Below are 22,603 nucleotides of genomic sequence, written 5' to 3' on the forward strand. Positions count from 1 at the left end.
TTATATACGCATATTTCACCTGTATACAGTATACATGCATGTATATGCATACTTTTTTTTTCTTTTTAGAGACAGGATCTCACTATGTAGCCTAGCTGGCTGGAGCACACTCTGTACAAGAACTGGTCTTAAACTTACAGAGAGCTTCCTGCCTCTGCCTCTTTTTTTTTTTTTTTTTTTTGGTTCTTTTTTTCGGAGCTGGGGACCGAACCCAGGGCCTTGCGCTTCCTAGGCAAGCGCTCTACCACTGAGCTAAATCCCCAGCCCCCTGCCTCTGCCTCTTAAACCATGAGTAAAGACATGTGCCAACAAGCCTGGCCCGTACAGACTACATGTTCCAAAGATTACCATGACTGTGTTTCCCAACCCTCTTAGTCTAAGAGATCATGACCCTCCTACTATCAAGATCAGGAGTCAGCTAGGCATGCTGGTTTCAGCACTCAGGAAGCAAGAAGTAGAAGAATCACCATAAATTACAGACCAGTCTGAGAGACATCATGAGACCCTGCCTCAACAAGAAACAAAGATAAAGGGTCTATACATCCTCTCCTTGAATTCACATCATTTTCGACTCTCCAGGAAATAAAGCCTGCTGCTACAATGAGGTCACATGGTTTTTCAGAACATGGGTCAGAAAAGGCATTGTAAGTCTAACTTCTTTGCTCTGAAGGCCAGAACTGTTACTAAAAAAACTTCTAATACTTTCCCAACACTCACTGCTAAGCCAAACTGTAAGAGCCACTTACAGGTGTTCCAGTCAGAAACCCCAGGCAGGTCCTCCAGGCCCCTCTTGGCAACACTCAGATTTTCTTAAATCTTATTTTTATTTTATGCATAAGCTCTTTATGCATTCTTGCATGCATGTGGCCAGATATGGACCACTGGATCCTGCAGATTTATGTGTGGCACTTTCTGGGAGACAACCCAGGTCCTCTGCAAGAGCAACAAGTGCTCTTAACTACTGAGCCATCTCTCCAGCCAACTTGATTCAGAAACTTTGAAACAGAGTCAACTCATGCCCACCATACCCTGTACAACTTTCCAAATAGTATGAACTTTTTTCCTCGGTGCCTAAGGTTGACTGCAAGGTGTTGGCCACACTAGGCAAAGCTAATACCGGGCTACATCTCCAGTCCAGTAATGAAAGCTTTATCTGAGCGCCATGTTCCTGTTAAAAATATCTGAAGAGTGAAATGTGCTGTACACAAATATATAGTCTAAGGACCATGAACCTGAGATCAAACTCCAGGACCTACATGGTACACTCTATGTGTGCACCCACACACATACTCACAAAATAAAGAAATAAATGACATAATGGCTTTAAAGCTTCTAAATTTCCTTCAAGTTAGAACTCTAAAAAGAATACAACGACTCTAATAGGTTTTAATGAGGTATGAATGGGTCTGAGATGTTGAGGCAATTTTAAAAGTTGAAGCTACTGTTTCCTCGAGAAAAAGGGAGGAGGAGGTGTAAAAGACAGTCACAAAAAATGAGAGCTGGAATAAAATGATTTTTGATCAGAGGAGAGGGAGCGTTAAAAACACAACATGAAAATAAAGTGGGTAGTACTAAGAAGTGTGAAGTATGAAAAGTGAGAAACCATTTTGTCCTAGTGAAAGGGAATACAATGAACTACATGTCATTCTAGAACTGTCATCTTGTGGGAAGAAACCACTTAAAGGCCATTTTTATGTCAATTTACTTAAACTGAAAACAGTGTGAAGGAATGTCAACCCAGAACCCATTCTTTGTCCGTAATACGTTCAGAGTTTAACAGTGTCTAACACACGGACGTAATCAAAAATTGAGCTACCCGTGCCTAGATATAAGGCTCAGAAATAGCTTTTGTGCAGACGGCAGGCCCTGGGCTCAATTCCCTGTGCCGTTTTTAAAAGAAGCTATTCAACTGTTAGTTCAAGCTTTTCGACTAAAATGATAAATGAAATCAATCAAACAACCGAATGTTAATAAGCTACACTACGTCGATTCTGGAAGGTGGTTACAGATTTAACGGGAGGCGGTAGAGGGAGCAGTCAACCTGACCCAGGAACGTGGAGCACGCACTGCTGGCAAAGCCTACACCGTTCCCGGGCTAAAGTGTAGGAGCCGGGCAGCCGGGCGCGCGCCACGGACGGGATGCGGTGGCTGGCGCAGATCCTTCATCCCCCATCGTCCCGCCTAAGTGGCTAGCAGGAGGCGTGTCTTACGTGGTCACCTACCCTCGTCGGCGTCATACATCTTGGCCAAAGGTTTCTGGAGCTCTTAACTCGAAATCACAAAACTAGAGTTGAAAAGCGCTGCAGCAAACTCTGAGCGCCAGACGAAGTAATTTCCGTCTCCGGCGTTCCCAGAATCCTCGGCGTCAAAGCGAGAGGGCGGGGAAATGAGAGATTTGCGCCTGCGCAAATAGGAAACGGCTGGCAGGACTTGAATTACGCATGTGCGAGTTATAGGTTGCTGGCTGGCGTTGAAGATAGACAGCTTCTCAGCCAGAAGTTGGATTCAGTTTATGAAAGTTTATTGTTGCGTGTTTTTTAGTGTTGTTGCACAAATGACACTTGGTTTGTGTAGAGATATATGGGAAGAATGGCTCTGGTTGTGGGCTAAGCACTGAGGACCTTCTGCTCACCCAGCCTTTGCACGTTTGACTGAATTCTCGGGTCTCAGAGCTTTCATCGCGAGAAATCTAGGCTTGGTCACGCCGTTGGACAGTTCCTTCGTTGTCTGGTCCTGGGAGTTTCTCGGACGCTAACACGCGTGCGCGCTCGAGGCCCCGCCCTCCTCGCGCTGTCCACATGCTGCCCGCGCGCCTGGGTTGTAGGCTGCTGTGCGGGCTCCTACGGGGCCCCGCACCAGCCGCTGCGTGCCGTGGCCCAGCACGGTGGCTCCTGGAGGGGAAGTGTGAGGCCACCATCTGCCAGCGTGGATCATCCCTGGGCCGCCGAGCTCCCCCTAGTTCCACGGCGACCGAGGACTGTGAAGAAGGAACCGACACGGAGGAACGCTTTCTGTTCCCGGAGTACGTCCCGGAGCGGACCCCTGAGGAACAGCTGCGGGAATTGCGGGAGCTGCGGGAGTTGCAGCAGCTGCAGCAGGAGAAAGAACGACAGAGGTTGCAGCGGCGGGAGGAGCGGCTTCAGCAGAAACTGCGGGCAGGCCTCCGGGCTCTGCCGGTCCCGGAGCTTCCAGACGCATCGGTGCCGCCCAGCGGCATCTACTGCTCGGGCTGCGGAGCCGAGCTCCACTGCCAGCATCCTGGCCTGCCCGGCTACTTGCCGGGCGAGAAGTTCCGCGATGCTGCCCAGGCGGAAGGTGGCCTGGCGCGGACCGTGTGCCAACGCTGCTGGCTACTGGTGCACCACCGCCGTGCCCTGCGCCTGCAGGTGAGCCGCGATCAGTACCTGGAGCTTGTGAGCACCGCGCTGCAGAGACCGGGGCCCGCTCTGGTGCTTTATATGGTGGATCTGCTTGACCTGCCGGACGCTCTGCTGCCCGACTTGCCCAAGCTGGTGGGCCCCAAGCAGCTCTTCGTGCTGGGGAATAAAGTGGACCTGCTGCCCCAGGATGCGCCCGGCTACTTACAGCGGCTGCGGAAGCGGCTGTGGAACGACTGTATCCGCGCCGGGCTCGTGGTGGCCCCTGGTCATCGAGGACCACAGTACCCTACTGGAAATGAGCCACTGGACGAGATAAAGAATCAGAATCCGTCGTTCAGGTCCCGCACGGTGGTCAAAGACGTGCGGCTGATTAGCGCCAAGACGGGCTATGGAGTTGAAGAACTGATCTCTGCTCTTCAGCGTTCCTGGCGCTACCGCGGCGATGTCTACCTGGTGGGCACCACGAACGCTGGCAAGTCCACTCTCTTTAACACACTCCTGGAGTCTGATTACTGCACCGCCAAGGGCTCCGAAGCCATCGACAGAGCCACCATCTCCCCCTGGCCAGGTGAGGCCCCATTGCTTAGAAATTAGATTTGACCCAGGCACCTAGTACATCTCCCCTTAAATGTCTACCTTGAGCATCCTGGAGCCGTCCCTCTCTTTGGTCATACCTCTTGGGTCAGGTTAGTGTTTGGAAATTCAATGCATATTTGGTTTTCTAATAGAGATGTTTCTAGAGGCCTGGGGATAAAGCTTGAAAGCTAAAATGCTTGCCTAGTAGACCTGAAACCTGAGTTAGTCCGCAGCATCCTCCCCAGCACTAGGGAGGAGGAAGAGGCAGGAGGATCAGGAGGAAATCAAAGCCATTCTCAGCTACATAGTTGGAGGCTACCGTGGAGTAGATCCATAAACAAACAAAATGGTTCTCTTTTTACTCTGACTGTTTACCCTCAATCTTACTCTTCACCCCCTAAATTTACTCATTCTTGGACAGTTTCACATCTGAAAGAGCTGATGCACTATGGTGTGTGAAGATACCTCAAGAAGAAATGCCAGTTTTCTGAGAAACTAACAGCTTGGCATGGGGATACTATCTGTCATCACAGCTCTGGGGAGGCAGAACCTGAGGCCAAGGCTGCCAGGCAAAAGCCTATCTGAAGGGAGAAGCTGAGGAAGGAGGGGGAAACATGCATACTTGGAGTGTTACAGTCTTAGGAATTAGGTGTGTTCCCTTGAAAGAAAGCGGAGTTTAACTCGATTAGCTACCCTTTGGCGCTTCATACTTAAAGCTATCTCTGGCTGTACTATCTTGGATGTACTACAGCAGTGGTCCTCAACCTGTGGGTCGTGACCTCTCGGGGAGTCAAACAACCTTCACCCAGGGATAGCCTAAGACCATCAGAAAACACAGATATTTCCATCTGATAACAGTACCAAACAACAGTACCAACAGTACAGTTATGAAGTAGCCACGAAAAATAATTTTATGGTTGGAGGTTATCACAACATGAGGAACTGTATCTATAAACGATCACAGCATTAGGAAGGTTGAGCACCACTGATATAGAGGATAAATAGGAAAGCTGGGGTAAAATGGACTTGTATCCAGATTATGACTTAGCCTGTGACCCAATCAGCAGGGCTATTTTCTCGTTTGTAAAGAGTATGGAATAACTACATAGTGGTTGTCGTAAAGTTAAAGGAAATAAATCAGAAATGTTTGGTCTTCTTCTCTCACGCTCTTTTTGAAAAATTTATTCTCTTGGTATTTCAGGTACCACATTAAACCTCCTGAAGTTTCCTATTTGCAACCCGACTCCTTACAGAATGTTCAAAAGACAAAAAAGGCTTCAAGAGGATGCGAGCAAAACTGAAGAAGATCTTAGTGAGCAAGAACAAAGTCAGCTCAATCAGCTGAAAAAGCACGGCTACATAGTAGGTATGCATTACATAGTAGGTAGGCATCCTTCCTCTGTGTAAAGTTGTTTAGAGCCGTGCAGGGCAGCCGCTGGGGCTAGCCATTTTCCCAGGAAGAGACTTCTTCCTTCCCTATTCTGGAGTATAGGCTTTTTGTAGGAAAGACTACTATCATTTGGAAACCCAAACTAGTGAAGGCAGTAAAGGTCTCTGACTAGGTTCTCCATCCCTATGGTATCTCTCGTCTGATTTCATTAATGGAAAGGAAAAGGGGTTTTTTAACACCTGACTGAATAAACACAGCCTGAAACACAATTGACTGTGGAGAGGATGACCCACATTATCTTCTAAAAAGAAGGCAAAAGTATCGTCATAGCCACACTCTTATTCATACACATAGTCTGAATGACTTACTTAAGGCAAACATAAAAGATGTCTTTGGAGCCCAGCCTAATGGTGGACACCTTTAGTCCCAGCACTTGGGAGGCAGAGGCAAGTGAATCTCTATGAGTTCAAAACCAACCTCTTCTACATAGAGAATTCCAGGACAGCCAGAGCTACATAGTGAGACCCTTTCTCAGAGTGGGTAGGTCTTCAGGGATGTCAGGTACATACCTGTACTCACAACACTTAGGAGATTTAAAAACAAACAACAACCAAGATAAATGCATACATGTGTATGTATACATACATATATATGTGACCTGTTTCCTGTAGAAGCTGAGGAAAGAAAATTCTAAGTTTAATACCATCTTGAACCATGTATAGAGAACCCATCTCAAAAACTTTTCTTGAGGCTGGAGGGATGCTCAACATTTGGAGCACTAAAAGCTCTTCCGGGGAACCCAGGTTCACTTCCCAGCACCCACATGGCAGCTCACAACTGTCTGTAACTCCCAAGATCTGATACTCTCTTCCAGACATAAGGTCAGGCAAAACACTAATGCACACATTTTTTTCTTATGACCCAAAATCAAAGCATTAACGGAATGTCTGATAACCTCGGTTTAATTTGCTGTAGGAAGAGTCGGAAGAACATTCTTGCACTCCAGACAGCAGAAGGAAGAGGTTCCCTTTGAGTTTGATGCTGACTCGCTGGCCTTTGACATGGGAAATGAACCCGTTGTGTCTGTGCGCAAAAGCACCAAACAAACAGAACTGACCCCAGAAGACGTGAAAGACGCCCACTGGTTTTATGACACCCCTGGGATCACAAAAGAAAACTGCGTATGTATTTGGTTTCTTTCAGAAACATTTGCTTTTAATTTTAGAGGTACTCTGTTAACTGGCAGAAAGCACGCAAAGAGGTGTACTTCCCTGTTAAAACTCCTTTCCGGTTTCTTTATGAAAGTAGTTCAAGGAGGAATGTGTGCATCAAATTCTGTATTCACTCTGTTGCCAACGCTGTAGGCAAACTACAGCATTAACATTGTGTTAGAAGTTCCCGTATTTTAAGGCTAGAAAGCACAAATATTGCGATCCAGCCTCCTAGTCTGTGCTTGGATTCCCTTGCGGGCAGGTCAATCATGATGTCAAATAGTTTGAACTGAGGTGAGTTACAACTTATTGGAACAATGTTGTGTGAACTCCCAGGATATTCAGCTATTGTGTGCCTGCTCTTCTCATTGCACTGAAAGTCTCCCAGTAACCTGTACCCATTGTTCTTCACGGATGTGTGGGACAAACATCGTACGTATTTCCTCTGACAAATCTTAAAATACTTTAAATTCTAAGTGGCCTAAGTGACCGCATTTTTTGAGTCCTGCTATGATCCATCCTTTTACTCACATCGCAGTGTCTCGCGGGTGACTTGGCTTTTGTCTGATTAAATTGAGCCTATACTTAGGTAAGCATGGTGGTGCACACATTTTGCTTAATAGTCCAGTTGCATCCATTTTCCTATAAAAAAAAGTAACTTCATTTATTATGGCTATTCAAACTTCCTGTCTGTATAAAACTCATCTTCTGTGTGCATTCCTCTGTTGATAGATACCAAGGTTGGTTCCATGGCCTCAAAAAAATCTGTTTTTCTTCAGCCTCTTAAAAGACTCTGGCCCCGTGGTTGGAGAGACCTCAGCGTGCCTGCTGTTTGTTGGGTTGGAGACAGTGTTGCTTGCCCAGAGGAACCAAATCCAGTTGGTTCCCAGTTCCCACACAGTCTCTTACAACCTCCTTTAATTCCTATTTCCAGGAGAGGGATCTAATGCTCTCTCCTCGCTTCTGCAGGCACCCACATACAGACACATATGAAAAAAATACAAAAAGATAAACTTCTCATCCTAACAAGCTGAGATTCCAGACACTGATTTTCTGACTATTTTTCAGGAGAAAGAGGATCAAGTTATGAACTAGTTCCTAATGTAGGTTGACCACTGTGCTGTTTGTTTTGTTGTTGGAGATGAGGTCTTTGAAAATACCATGTAGTGCAGGCCAGCCTAGAATTTGTGGCAGTCCTCCTGCCTGAGGCTCCTAGAGCTGGGATCTGTAGAAATGGACCACTTTGCATTTGATACGTGCATGCTTCATCCTTGGGACCTGAGATCACACTGTCCACGTGTACAGCTGGAAGCTACTGTTACCCACATCCCTGAGCAGACATGTCTATTCTTTGTGAGCCAACAGTATTTTGGGGTACATACCAATTTGACACTTGGGGGATAATGCCGTCCTAAGAAAGTCTTATACACCTATGAAGTTATTTTGCCACTGCTTAAAACTCGGCTGTGAAATGAGTAGAATAAAAGTTAATTTAGAGGTAATATATAAATTTTATGTGTGGCTAATGAACATAATTTGTTTACTGTAAAGTCTGAATTTTTTTTTCAGTAATTTTGTAAGTAAATCACAAAATATGTCTTCTAAATAAATCTTGTCATTTGCTTTACAGATTCTAAATCTTCTAACAGAAAAAGAAATCGATATTGTTTTGCCGACACATTCTATTATCCCGAGAACCTTTGTCCTCAAGCCCGGAATGGTTCTATTTTTGGGTGGTATAGCCCGAGTAGATTTCCTACAGGTAAGAAGGTCTGTGCCATTGAATGGCCAAGTATTAGAATGTAATTTAGGAAAGCAGATACATGAAGAAATTGACAAAATATCGATACGACTAATGTTGTGCCTTGTTCCATATGTGTGTAAAATTTTATAGTAAAAAGAGAGGAAATACTATGTTAAAATCTGTGAAATTGGTGCCCGAGAAGATGGCTGACCAGTGAAGAGTACTTGCTGCTGCTCTCTCGGAGGAACAGAGTTCAGCTGCCAGCACCCACCCTGAGCAGCAGCTCACACAACCACCGCTCCCGCTCCTGGGGACTCCTGAGGACTCAGTGGGCACCTGCATTCACGTGAACTCAGCCCCCCACAGACACACACGTATACACATAACTTTAAAAATTAAAATCTAGGGGTTGGGGATTTAGCTCAGTGGTAGAGCGCTTGCCTAGCAAACTCAAGGCCCTGGGTTCAGTCCCCAGCTCCGAAAAAAAAAAAGAAAAGAAAAAAAATTAAAATCTAGACAAATTTTATTTTATTTTTAAAGACAGGGCTTAGGCACTCCAGAGGCAGAGGTACAGATCTCAGTGAGTCTGAGGCCATCCTGATCTAGAGAATGAGACCCTGTTTAAAAACATAGCAATCAAAACCTATCATTAATGGGATATTGGATCCTGTATATAGCTTATGGGCTTTTGCGAGCAGGGGGGCTGTCCTTTTATGTTTGTTTGTTTGTTTGCTTGGGGGGGGGTGGTTTGGTTTGGCTTGGTTTTTGATTTTTCAGGATAGAGTTTCTCTGTATATCTCTGGCTGTCCTGGAATTCACCTTGTAAACCAGCCTGGCCTCGGGGTATCTTATCTTCTGAGCACTGGGATTAAAGGTATGAGATGGACTGGAGAGATGGCTCAGCAGTTAAGAGCACTGACTATTCTTCCAGAGGTCCTGAGTTCAATTCCCAGCAACCACATGGTGGCTCACAACCATCTGCAATGGGATCTGATGCCCTCTTCAGGTGTGTCTGAAGAGAGTGACAGTGTGCTCATTTAAAAAGAAAAGCTATGTGCCATAACAACTGGCACTTTAGCTTAGCATTTAAGACAGGACACTGTTCATTTCCTGTATTGTTTAGGGCCTACGTAATATACAGTAAGATCTGTACTTTGTATACTCTAAGACACTGTATTTTGCTTACTTCACTTACAATAGCTTATTTTAGGGGATCTTCAGGAATTGTGCTCCATTTTTTTCCAAAATGGGAAGAAAAAAGGAAAATCAAAACATGGACATATTTAGCAACTTACAGACCACTGCTGAAGAATGTTTCTTGACTTTAGCATTCACGCTATGTTGAAAACTTAGCCTTTTACATCTAGAAGCCTTGTACATGCTATTACGGTCATGGTGTTAATATTTAAACCTGACTAGAGAGTTACAGTCAGAACACGCATTTCCTTGTTGGTGGTTTTGGTTTTTGGTTGGGGTTTTGGTTTTTGGGGTTTGCCTTTTTTTTTTTTTAAAAGATTAATTTACTTCTTTTTTTGTTTTTTCTTTTCTTTCGTTTTTTTTAAAGATTTATTTATTTATTTTATGTATGGAATATACTCTCACTCTTTTCAGACACACCAGAAGAGGGCATCGGATCCCCATTACAGATGGTTGTGAGCCACCATGTGGTTGCTGGGAATTGAACTCAGGACTTCTGGAAGAATAGTCAGTGCTCTTAACCACTGAGCCATCTCTCCCACCCAATTAATTTACCTAATTTATGTGTACGTCTGTGACTATATGAGTTTCTGTGGACCATTTGTGTACAGGAGCCCATGGAGGCTGAGGATATTAGATCACCTGGAGCTACAGGCAGTTTGCCTAATGTAGATGCTGGGACCCGAACTCAGGTCCTCTGCAGGAGCAGTCAGCGCTCTTTACTGCTGAGCCATGCCTTCTGCCCTTCCTTGGTATTCTTAATACTAGATATACTAGATATAAAATTATCTTGTTGGTTTTGGGGGTTTGTTTTTAGTTTCTTTGTTTTTTTTTTTTTTTCCCTTGGTTGTTTTGGTTTTTTGGTTTGTTTTTTCCACAACTGAGATTTTATTGGTTGAGGATCAGTACAACATTTCAGTTCTTAACATGTGTTGTCATATATTGTGTTGACATATATGAAGATCCATGCATTGTGCTTCTTTTTGGACAGTTATCCAGTGATGTTCCAGCCTCAAACTTGGCTAGTTTTCAGTCCAGCCTCACATAACAGTCAAACGCTCAGAACCTGCACTTGGACTGACTCATACTTGTATACATATACAGTACACACTCAGAATTGCCGTCTTTCACAGCTCATTATCACAACTGTTAGGAACATGGATTGCCATGACCAACGGCTTTACAGCCCTGGCAAGGCAAGAACCACAGTGTGGTTTATAAGAAACAGTTCTAGAAACATGAGACCAGATGTAACTGAAAATATTCCAGACAGAGATGCATGACTAAGATTCCAAATTCCAGTTTAGTATGCTTTTTATTATAGGACATTAAACTGGCCACTACGATGTTATACAGACAGCTGAGACAGTCACAGCCTCTCCAACAACCAGAAGATGATTTCACCTCTTAAAAAAATCATTTACACTTTTAAAAATGGGATGAGCTGTGATTCGCCCTCCACACCCTGTCCTAAAAGTGCTTCAGAAGCTACTAAAAAAAACTCCCAGCTAGAGTAGTTGATAAAAAGATTGTTTTGAATTGTACAAGAGAGGGGACCACTGAGAAGACGATGCGTGGCTAGTGGGTCTTAACTTCTTTCTCTTAGTCCTCAGAGACCGGACTCTGATTTTCGGTCTCTGTTTCCTCTAGGTAGACCTGCAGTCTGAGGGTCCGCCACCCCAGTCTGTTTGCTCTTTGCTCCCCTCTTTCATTTGGTTTGTACTTTTTTTTTTTTTTTTTTTTGTTCTTTTTTTTTCGGAGCTGGGGACCGAACCCAGGGCCTTGCGCTTCCTAGGTAAGCGCTCTACCACTGAGCTAAATCCCCAGCCCCTGGTTTGTACTTTTTTTTGTCTGATGATTTATCCTTTCCCTCAGCCTTTTTCGTGTACTTTGGCCGGGGTGGGCTTGACAATCAGCCCGGGCTCTCCTTCACCAAATCATCGTGATAGGCTTGGGATGGGAGGCATGTGCTTAACCCATCAAGGCTCGCCTGTTGTTTTTTGGAGGTTGTTCTTTGTTTTTAAGTATTATTTATTTACTGTGTTTATGAGTGCTCTATTTGCATGTATAGCTACATGACAGAAAAGGGCATCAGATCTCATTAAAGATAGTTGTGAGCCAAGTGGTTGCCGGGAATTGAACTCTTAACCACTGCACCATCTCTCTGGTTCTGTTTTGTTGTTCTTTAAGACAGGGTCTCCGTATATTGCCCAGGTTGGCCTTGAAATCAACATCCTCCTGCCTCAGCCTCCTACAGATTTACCACCACGCCTATCTGTTTGGTTTTTTTATATCAAGACTGCAAAAGCCTGAGTTTTACATTTTACAGGAATCATTAAAAATATCATTTCTGTATTATGCCTACTTTTAAGACATTAAGTGCTTACAGTTGAAAGAAAGCTTGATTTGATTTCTATTTTGTCCTTTTTCTGTTGTTTCGAGTTAGAGTCTCTGGTACCCCCAGAGTCTCTCTACCCCAAGTTAGTCTTAAACTCAATGTTGTAGCTGAGTTGTCTTTGAACTCCTAATCTTCCTGCCTCCACCTCCCTCGCTGGGGTCAGAGGTATGTACCAAATACACAACTTTTATTTCTCTTTTTTTAAATTATACATTACAGTGTAAAGGTTTTCCAGGATTTTTGTTTGGTAAAATAACTTCTTTCTTCCTTTCTTAAGGGAAATCAATCAGCCTGGTTTACAGTTGTGGCTTCCAACTTCCTTCCCGTTCATATTTCTTCCTTGGACAAGGCAGATGCTCTATATGAGAAACATGCAGGTCAGGAGTTACTGCTGGTAAGCAATCCAATCTGATGGCTACATGGATGGTTGTAGTAGTTGTACCCTGGGATGGTTCCAGCCCCTGCTGATAAAGCCTGTGCTCTAGAGAACCGTCAGATCACATCAGCCAACTCCTGTCTCACCTCAGTCGTTAAGCGTTCTAGTTATAAAGCAGGGATGGGCTCTACATGAAAAGGGGTATTTGGTCTGAGCCAACAAAAGCCACAGCAGTGTATTTTTCTCTGCAGTGCAATGTCCAATATGGTGTCCACTAGCCACATGTAGTGCTCTAGTCAGAATTACATGTGTGGTTCCTCAGTCACACAGTCCACTTCAAGTGCCTGATAGCCACATTACTGCAGAAAAGTGTATTGGAAAGCTGGCAAAAGAAGTCCCGGGAGTCATAGCACAGACCTAATCCCAACATTTGAAGGCTGTAGCAGATGGATCTCTATAAGTTCAAGGCCAGCCTGGCCTACATTTTTGACTTCCAGAACAAAAAGAAGGTAGAGATTTTTGTCGGAGTTGAGGGGTGCTGCAGGCCTCTAGTGTTGGAGGTCCCGAGTGATGCTAAGCCATCCCGCAGCAGACATGTGAGCCACTCACAATGAAGAACTAACTAAACTGTCAGTGGTGACTGAGAAGCACTGGTCCGAGCAGAAAAGCTTTTCCACCTCATTCCTAATCCCAGAAACTCATTTCACAGGATATCCCTCTTTTTGTCCAGCTTACTCTTGGCTCCTCATGTCCCATTGCTAAATCTCTGCTTGGCCCTTACCATCCCACTGAAAGTCACCAGTCCCTGTTCTCTGAGTTCTGTTTCCAGGTTATCTGCAAGACTGGCCCTATGCACCATTATTCAATGCACTGTATATTAAGAAGTTTTGCAGGGGGCTGGAGGGGGCTCAGCACTTAAGAGTACTAGCTGCTCTTCCAGAGGACATGAGTTCAATTCCCAGCACCCACATGGTGGCTAATAACCATCTGTAACTCCAGTTCCTGGGATCTGAGGTCCTCTTCTGGCTTCCTTGGGCATTGCACCCATATAGACCACAGACAATTTTTGCTTTGGTCTTTAAAGCAGCCTCTCATGTAACACAAGGCTGGCCTCCAGTTATGTAGTCAAGAACTTCCTTCCTCCGCTTCTCAAATGCAGGGATGGTAGAAATGCACCAGGTCGCTCAGCTAGATCAGACACTAAAGCCAGCCGCCAGGCTTTGGATGTCTCCCCCACAGCACAACTTAACAAAGCTGTGGGCTTCAGGCACACTTTCTGCTCCTCTGTGTATTATGCCTCTGTGTTATGTGTAAGTGTATTGTGTATTAAGGCATCATACACCATGAGAAGTGGGAACATTAAGTCCCGGGGCAATCTTCATCTTTTTCTTTCATGTTTGTTCTTTGGGTTTTAGAGTCAGTCAGTTTCACTGTGTAGTCCGGGGTATCCTGGACTTTACTACAGAGCCGTGGGGGCCTGAAACTCAGAGATCTCTGCCTCCTGTGTGATAAAAGGCCACCATACCTGCCTCTTGTTTGCCTTTCACTGTGTGTGTGCACGCACACATGCACATGTCCATACCAGATCTGTGTCACAGTCACCATGTGGAGGCCAGAGGATAACTTTGTGATGTCAGTTCTCTCTTTTTGCTGGCTCCAAAGTTCCAACCAAAGGTCTGTAGGCTGTGCAAATCCCTTTACCCACTGAGCCCTCCTGCAGCTTGAGACTGTTTTAAGAGTTACTTGTATTTGGGTGGTAATGACAAAATGGCTGTCTCAGACATAACAGGTACACCCACTAAGCAGCAGCTAGTATCAGTGCTCACCAAACTAAACATAAAATTTAGCCAGGTCAGCCAGGCAGTGGTGGTACATGTCTTTAATCCCAGCAGTTGGGAGACAAAGTTATGCAAATCTCTGTGAGTCCAAGGCCAGGCTGGTCTACAGAGTGAGTTTCAGGACAGCCAGAGCTGAAAAACCCCAGCTCGAAAAGAAAAAAAGTTAGCCATGTATGTTTCAAATTCCAGCTCTGGACTATAGAGCCAGGAAGATCTAAAGTTCGAGGTCATCCTTGACTGTATATCGTGGCAAGGACCTTCCCCTAATGAATAAAGATTTCAGAGGACCAATCACTGGGCGAGGAGTAGGCGGGACTTTCAGGTCTTTGGAGGGAAGAGAGGAGGAGAAGAGGGACTTGCAGTTTTGGACTTGGAAAGGGAGAGAGCTTGGGGTAGAAGATGTTACAAACAGAGGGCCCCAGTTAGATGGAAGATTTAACTTAGAATTCCACTGGAGGATTTAATCTAGTATTGCTTACTAATTAGGATGTTAGTAGTTGCACCCAGCGATTGAGTTACCTGTCGATTCTGAACTGAGTTCCACAGAAAGGTACGGAGCACCCCAGCCAGCCAGGGAATTTGGATGTGTGGGGCTGGTGTGGCAGCGACCCCACCACAGGAACATAGTGTGTCGGGTGGAGAGGTTTTAGGAGTTCCGGGCCAGAAAGTCTGCCAAGATGAGAACAGCTCGCAGGTGCCATGTGGCCCACCGGTACCTGGCACAGAGAGGGGTGATGCCTTTTTATTATTTAATGCAACAGTACATCAAGTAGGAAGCCAGCTTGAACTACAGTAAACTCTGTAAAATTTAAAGAAGTCACAGATTAACCTTTCGTTCACACCTAAAACAACTAAGGTATTTGGAAGGAAGGGCCTTGTTTTAACTGTCTGATGTTAGTCCATGCTTACCCCTTTGGTGTGAATAAAAGTGCAATTCTGCTCAGGTCACTGCCAAGCCGGTGCCCAACATGTGGACCTTGGGCCCGGAGACCATAGCCTCCATCTCTGATAGAGCTCCCGGGCTCAGCAGTTCAGTGTTTACAGGATAGTTTCCTGTGCATCACTAACGATAATATGCTTATTAATGCAATATAAGAGGGGTTTTTATGTGTCTTGTTTTTTGAGATAGCTCAGAAGGCATGATATAATTCTAGCATTTGCAAAGCAAAGGCAGTAGGCTCAGTTTATCCTTAGCTGCCTAGCAAATTTGAAGATATCATTGGATTCTATTTAAAAAAAAAAAAAAAAAAAAAAAAAGGAAGAAGGAAAAAGTCTCTCATTCTATAGCCCAGGCTAGCCCCAAACTCAAGATAATCATCTTCCCTTAGCCTCCCAAATGTAGGATTATGGATTTGATCACCATATTCAGCCACAACTGATGGGTTTTGAGGTTTCTTTTGTTTTGAGACAAAGTCTCACTGTATAACCCTGATTGGTCTAGTGCCCCACTGTATAGACCAGGCCAGCCTTGAACTCACAGAGAGAGTCACTTCCTTCTACCTCCTGAGTGTTGGGATCAAAGTGTGAGCCACCATACCCAACTCCAATTACAGGGAATTTGATGTGAAATTCCAAATCTCTTTCTATTGGAAGGTTCCAATGGGAGGGAAAGAACGAATGGCCCAGTTTCCCCCTCTTGTTGCTGAAGACATTACGTTAAAGGGAGGTGGAGAGGCCGAAGCAGTAGCTGATATCAAGTTCTCCTCTGCAGGTATTGTGTTGTTGTTGTTGTTGCTGCTGCTGCTGTTGTTGTTGTTGTTGTTGTTGTTGTTGTTGTTGTTGTTGTTGTTTGATTCGGGTTCTTCCTCTGTGTCCTGGAACTCCCTCTGTAGACTAGCCTGGTCTAGAACTCACATGCCTCTACTTCCTGAGTGCTGGGATTAATGGCCTATGCCACCACTCCCTGACTAATAATGTACCTTTAGAGGCAGGGTTTCTCTGTAGAGTCCTGGCTAGCCTAGAACTCACTCTGTAGACCAGGCTGGTCTTGAACTCACAGAGCTCTGCCTACTTCTGTCTCCCAAGTGCTGAGATTAAAGACATGTCCCACATTGTCTGGCCCTGGTAATGTACTCTTCAAAAGCTGAGCATAAGCCAGATGTGCAAGCATGTACCCAAATCCCAGGACTTGTAGAGCAGAGCTGGCGCTCAAAGCAGTCTGTTCTACCTGAGATTCGAGGATAAAAATAAATGCTGTGTGTGGTGACACACCCATGAGCCCAGCATTTAAGAGGTTGGAGGAGGATGAGGGGGGAAGAACCTAGACATAGTAACTCACATCTATAATCCCATTACTCAGCTAAGGCGGGAGGTTTATCTCAAGTAGGAGGGCAGCCTGAGCACTTGGTATAATGTTAGACACCCTTAATCCCAGCATTCGGGAGGCAGAGGCAAATGAATCAATACGAGCCAGGTCTACACAGTGAATTTCCAGGCCAGCCAGGAAGACACAGAAAAACCCCCTGTCAAAAGTTTTTGTAAAGAGTACTGGCTGCTCATACAGACGACCCGGGTTCATTCCTAGCACCCACATGAGGAAGCCTGCTCACAAGCACCTGTAACTCCAGGGCCAGGCCCCTGCACTCTGACACCAGATAAAAACATGTCTAAATGCACACACAGACATAAAAGTATTCTAAGAAGGACTAACTTGAAAACATGTTTGTAGGGCTGGAGAGATGGCTCAGTGGTTAAGAGCACTGACTGCTCTTCCAGAGGTCCTGAGTTCAAATCCCAGCAACCACATGGTGGCTCACAACCATCTGTAATGGGATCCGATGCCCTCTTCTGAAGTCAGCGACAGTGTACCCACATACATGAAATAAATAAATAAATCTTTAAAAAAAAAAAAAAAAGAAAAAAGAAAACATGTTTGTAGACAGGCTGGAGAGATGGCTCAGTGGTTAAGAGCACTGACTATTCTTCCAGAGGTCCTGAGTTCAATTCCCAGTAACCAGATGGTGGCTCACAATCATCTGTAATGGGATCCAGTGCCTTCTTCTGGTGTGTGTGAAGACAGCTATACAGTGTACTCATATACATAAAGTTAATAAATACAATTTTAAAAAACATGTTTATGGAACATGCTCTCTTCTGAAAGAGCAATTTTTTTAAGGTTTTTGTTTAGCTATGAGTGCTTTGCTGCGTGTCCACCTGCATCCCTTTACAAATGGTTATGAACCGTGGTGTGGGCCACACATCTCCAGCCCAAGACATACTCATTATTTTGTCCTTTTTTGTTTTTGTTGTTGTTGTTGTTGTTTTTCCGGAGCTGAGGCCGAACCCAGGGCCTTTCGAGCACTCTACCACGGAGCTAAATCCCCAACCCCAGATATACTCATTATTATATTTGCACCTTGTTCTGAAAATGGCTTTGTACTTTTTATAAATCTATTTCATGATTTTTATTTAATTGTAAGGACCTTATTTAGTGTGTGTTGAGATCTTTTTTTTAAAGATTTATTTATATGAGTACACTGTTGCTGTTTCATATACACCAGACACACCAGAAGAGGGCATCAGATCCCATTACAGATGGTTGTGAGCCACCATGTGGGTGCTGGGAATTGAACTCAAGACCTCTGGAAGAGCAGTCAGTGCTCTTAACCTCTGAGCCATCTCTCCGGCCCTTGTGTGTTGGTTCTTACCTTCCAACTTGTTGAGCCAGATTTTTCTTATTTTTATAACTTAGATTCAGAATCCAAGCTAGCTTGTCCACTAGCTTCAAGCCAATTTCCCTTTCTCTGCCTCATATCTCCTTGGAGGAATACTGGGGGATCCAGATGTGTTCACCATATCTGGGTTATTGTTCTTTGTGATACAGTTTCATTAGATACCATCTATTGATTGGCTATCCTGAAACACTCTATGTAGACCAGACTGACTTGGAACCCACACATATCCTCCTGCTTCTATCTCTAAGTGCTAGGATTACGCAGGCGTGCTCTAACACAGCAGCTCATGTATTCCATGTGTGTTTGTGCACATGAGTGCAGGTCCCCAGAGCCCAGAAGAGAACATCAGATCCCCTGGAACTGGATTTCTGTGTCTGGGTCCTCTTCCAAGAGCAATTTACACTCTTGACCACTAAGTGGTCTGTTGCATCCCACATCTGGCTTTGTATGTGAGTTCCCGGAATTGAACTGAGGTCGTCAGTCTTATTTAACAGGCACTTTTCCCTGCTGAGTCATCTCCAATCCTGTATGCTTTGATTTGATTTCCTTACTAAGATGATGGATAACAACGTTTTGTGTTCTCTCAAATGTCTCATAGGTTGGGTTGCAGTAACTCCTTATTCTGAGGGCACACTGCATCTCCAAGCTTACACACCTGAAGGGACTGCTCTGACTGTCCACCCCCCTGTCTTGCCATATATCGTTAATGTCAAAGGACAGCGCATCAAGAAAAGTGCGGCCTATAAAACCAAGAAGCCTCCGTCCCTCATACACAATCTGAAGAAGCGCAGATGAGTGAGGCAGATGTGGGCCACACTGGATATAAATGCAGAAGTATGTCGAAGTATACTAAACACAAAAATAATAAAGACACTCGAACACTTATCATTCACTTTTAAAGATCTTCAAAGTCAACTGTTTGAACTACTTGAGACTATGCTTATGTAATACAGTATTTATAAATAAAAACTATTCTTAGTATACATGTGTCTGTGACCCAAGTATACATAAGAGGAGCCTACTTCCTTCAGATCTTCATGAACACCAAGTTCCATTGTTTATTTGGAGTTGATGGTTGGCGGGCAACATAGTAATTGAATGAAAGAAATAACCCAACCCTCGTGGATACAGTGGCCACCTTCCATATAGTCACCCAAGGATCTGAACTCTAAAACTGCTGTTAGCTACTCTCACCGACAGACACTGTTCTCAAAATAGCCAACAAACACTTCCTGAAGGAGGAAAGATTCATTTAACCCCTGGTCCCGGACATTTCATTTCAGAGGGGGCCCTAACAGAACATGGTAGCAGGGGACAGGAGGACCAGGAAATAGAGTACCAGAGCCAGGAGTTGTCTGTAACCTCCAAAGGCTTGTTAGTAACCTACTTCTACCGTCTAGGCTTTCCCTCTCAAGCTTCCACAGCCTCCCAAAATAGCACCCTAAGCAGAGCAAAGTGGAAATGAGGAGCTACAGGGATGACTCAGTGGCCAGGAGTACTTAACTGCTCTTTCAGAGGATCCAGGTTCAGTTCCCTGCACCCACGTGGCAGCTCACATAGAAGAACCGTTACCGGGTGGGCTGTTGGCACTGATGGGGCAGCAGCAGTAACACAACAACACAACCTGAACTAACACAGGCTTTATTATTATGTACAGGCGGGGAGGGGTAGCCAGTCTCCACGGGAGGGCGCTGTAGAAAAGCAGGCTCAGACTGAGACGCCCTGAATGAAGGAGGGAGCTGCAGTGTTCCTGCACACTGCCAACATTCAGGCTCAAACCGTAGGGAAGCTTTGCCATGCCCAAGTCTCACCCCACAGGAAGGCCATGTCACTCCCACGGGTCCTTAACATGGCTGTGCCTCTGTACCCAAAGGTCCACAGGACTTCCTTTGCTTCCTACAAGATCCAGTGGCCTCTGACAGCAGCCATACATGCAGACAGAAACATACATACAAAATTAAGGGAGGGAAAACATTTAAAAACAAATGGACATTTCAGATGTTGGTGACAACTCAAGTTGTCATTTTCCCAAGCATGAAATGGAACAGAATGTGGAGAGTAGACAACTTCCCTATTCAAAAGGGGAAATGGGGTGTTCCACACATTAGCCACTGTCCAGCAGTCACATGGCCACACCTACAAAGGAGCTAAGAGGTGTAGGAGGAGATGGGAACAGTTAGGGTTTTAGCAAGGGGGAGTGGATGCTGGGGCAAAAGTTAAAAAGGTACCTTAGCAACCTGAGCCAGGCATGAGAGCCCATGTCAGTGATTCAATACTCAGACCTCCATGGGTTCAAGTCTAGAGTGAAACCCTGTCTGAGAAATGAAGGGCTAAGGGTATAGCTCAGTTGGTAGTGTTTGCCTAGCCTATGTGAAGTCTTGGGTTCCACTCCCAGCAACACTTGAAGCAAGCACAGTGCCACACACCTGTAATCCCAGGCCTTGTGGTAAAATCAGAATCAGAGATCTGAATCTAAGGCCATCCTGGGCTACAGAGTAGAGGTCAGCTTGAAATATCACAGACTACCTAAAAAAAGATAAATGTGCTCGGGCTGGAGAGATGGCTCAGCGGTTAAAAGCACTGACTGCTCTTCCAGAGGTCCTGAGTTCAAATCCCAGCAACCATATGGTGGTTCATAACCATCTGTAAGGGGATCCAATGCCCTCTTCTGATGTGTCTGAAGACCGCGACAGTGTACTTATATATAATAAATAAAGGTGCCTAAAAAAAATGTTTAAATAAAAGGATCCAGGCTCATTCTAACATCAAAGGTCAAGTATGGTAAGAGACATACATACTATCTAATGTTTGCTGTACCACAAGACAGTAAGGCTTTTGTTAGACGAGGATGGCCATGGCTATATACAATAAACATACAACATTCATCAGGTGTATGGCCAGATCCTAAACTGAGATGCAAACCCATGGGATAAGCAGTGCCAAAAGGAATGGGTGAGACCCACATTTTCACCCAACATTTGGGAGCTCCAATGCATTTCCCACTCTCAGACAGCATGGGATACACACCTATTATCCCAGCACTAGGAAGGCTGAGGCAGGCGAAGGGCAACTTTATTTGGGGTTGGGGGAGGAGATGACAGAGGTAGTAGTTTTGAAACAAGCTAGCCTCAAACCTGAGATCCTCCTGCCTCAGCGTCTTGAGCTGGCAGTGTAGGCACACACCACCTGTCTTTTCACAGTAAAGTGACAGTGGTAAAGGTAGTTCTTCACACATAGAGCTCATTTCAATATACTGACATCCCTTGTCTGGAGAGAAAGGTTAGGAACAACCTTGCCCATTAAGTCACCACCTGAAACTGAAGACAGCCACAGTGTACTCATATACATAAAACTAAGTATTAAAGAACACTGCTCTTCCGGGTCTGGGGAGATGTCTGATGTCTCAGAGGTTAAGAGCACTGGCTACTCCTCCAGAGGTCCTGAGTTTAACTCCCAGCAACCATGTGGTGGTTCACAACCATCTCCATCTGTAATGGGATCTGGTGTCCTCTTCTGACCTGCAGGCATACATGTAGTACAGAACAATCAATCAATCAATCAATCTGCTCTTCCAAAGGCCCCACATTTGAACTCAGCACCTGCATGTACATGATGCATAGACATGCATGCAGACAAAACACGTACACACACACACACACACACACACACACACACACACACACATATAGAAAAAGGTGAGAATATCAATTTAAAGATGTAGGCTCAGGGCTGGAGAGATGGCTCAGAGGTTAAGGGCAATGACTGCTCTTCCAGAGGTCCTGAGTTCAATTCCCAGCAACTACATGGTGGCTCACAACCATCTGTCATGGGATCTGATGCCCTCTTCTGGTGTGTCTGAAGACAGCTACAGTGTACTCATATACTCAAGACGTAGGCTCAACTTCAAAATACCATGCCAGACCTATTGTTTGCACACTTTAAATAAGATGTGCCCTCTTCTAGTTTCTGCTATTTCAATGCTTGGTCCCCAGTTGGTGGCTATATGGTGAGGCTTTGCAGTGGTCTCATTGGAAGAAGTATGTTACTGAGTGTGCTATGATAGCTTCAAGATATACCCCACCTCGTTTGCTTTTTTTGCTTGTGCTTTGAGATGTAGTGAGCTCAAGCAGGTTCCTGCCACCAGGCCTGGTACCTGCTACCTGTCTTCCCTTCTGTTGTGGCGATAGATTCATCCCTCTAGAACTTTAAGCCCAGATAATCCCTTCTACAGATTACCTCAGTTGTGGTGTTTTATTACAGCGGTAGAAAAGCACAGGGGCCTGTAGCAGAAATACACATTTTCTGTTTACTCGTCTTGAGTCCAAGTGCAGTCAATCCCCGGGGCTTTAAAGTCTAACTTCCCGGAGTCCAAATTTGTTTACGTTCTTTGCCATATTCATTTCCTGTGGTAGCCAGAGAGGAGCAGAGACCAGATGTGAGCCTGACTGCCTGCCTCCTGATCACAAACACTCCTTCAAACCTGCAGATATCCAGCTTGGGCCAAGATGTTCTCACTGAGCAGATGCCCAGTGCCCAAGCAGAGGCAAGCTCTCCCACTCATTGCCATTGCTTCTCTCCCGGTGGACTCCTGCGTTAACAACAGAACCATTTCCATTCTTAGCTGCTGTCCTCCCAGAACTGTCTTACCTGTGAACGCATTAACACTTAATTATCAAAAACATGGCTGCAGACTGCTGCGACAGAGCTGCTCTAATGTCTCTCCTCATGCTTCTGCCCCCTTGTCCTGAGAGGGCCGTGGTAACTGAACATCCTGTGGCTGTGTACCTCGCCTTTCCCCTTCACAACAAAGATCAGGTGA

General features: G+C 45.1%; 2 protein-coding genes across 3 annotated transcripts in view; one reads left to right on the plus strand and one right to left on the minus strand.

The window, feature by feature from the left end:
* Polr2b (RNA polymerase II subunit B) overlaps nt 1-2,372 on the minus strand; it is a 37,618-nt gene extending 35,246 nt beyond the window's left edge. Inside the window, 1 exon segment of the mRNA NM_001106002.1 lies at nt 2,223-2,372. Coding sequence (NP_001099472.1) covers nt 2,223-2,241 — 19 coding nt within the window. The 5' untranslated portion in view covers nt 2,242-2,372.
* Nucleotides 2,373-2,720: 348 nt separating this feature from the next.
* Nucleotides 2,721-18,765, plus strand: Noa1 (nitric oxide associated 1). Of its 2 annotated transcripts, NM_001401447.1 has the most exon segments (7): nt 2,721-3,948; nt 5,158-5,322; nt 6,322-6,527; nt 8,188-8,319; nt 12,174-12,290; nt 15,704-15,821; nt 18,383-18,765. In NM_001401447.1, coding segments are annotated over 7 exon segments (2,085 nt in total). In that variant the 5' UTR covers nt 2,721-2,798; the 3' UTR covers nt 18,580-18,765.
* Nucleotides 18,766-22,603: the final 3,838 nt, after the last annotated feature.

The sequence above is a fragment of the Rattus norvegicus genome, chromosome 14, assembly GCF_021556685.1.
Source record: "Rattus norvegicus strain SHRSP/BbbUtx chromosome 14, alternate assembly SHRSP_T2T, whole genome shotgun sequence".
NCBI classification, from domain to species: Eukaryota; Metazoa; Chordata; class Mammalia; order Rodentia; family Muridae; genus Rattus; species Rattus norvegicus.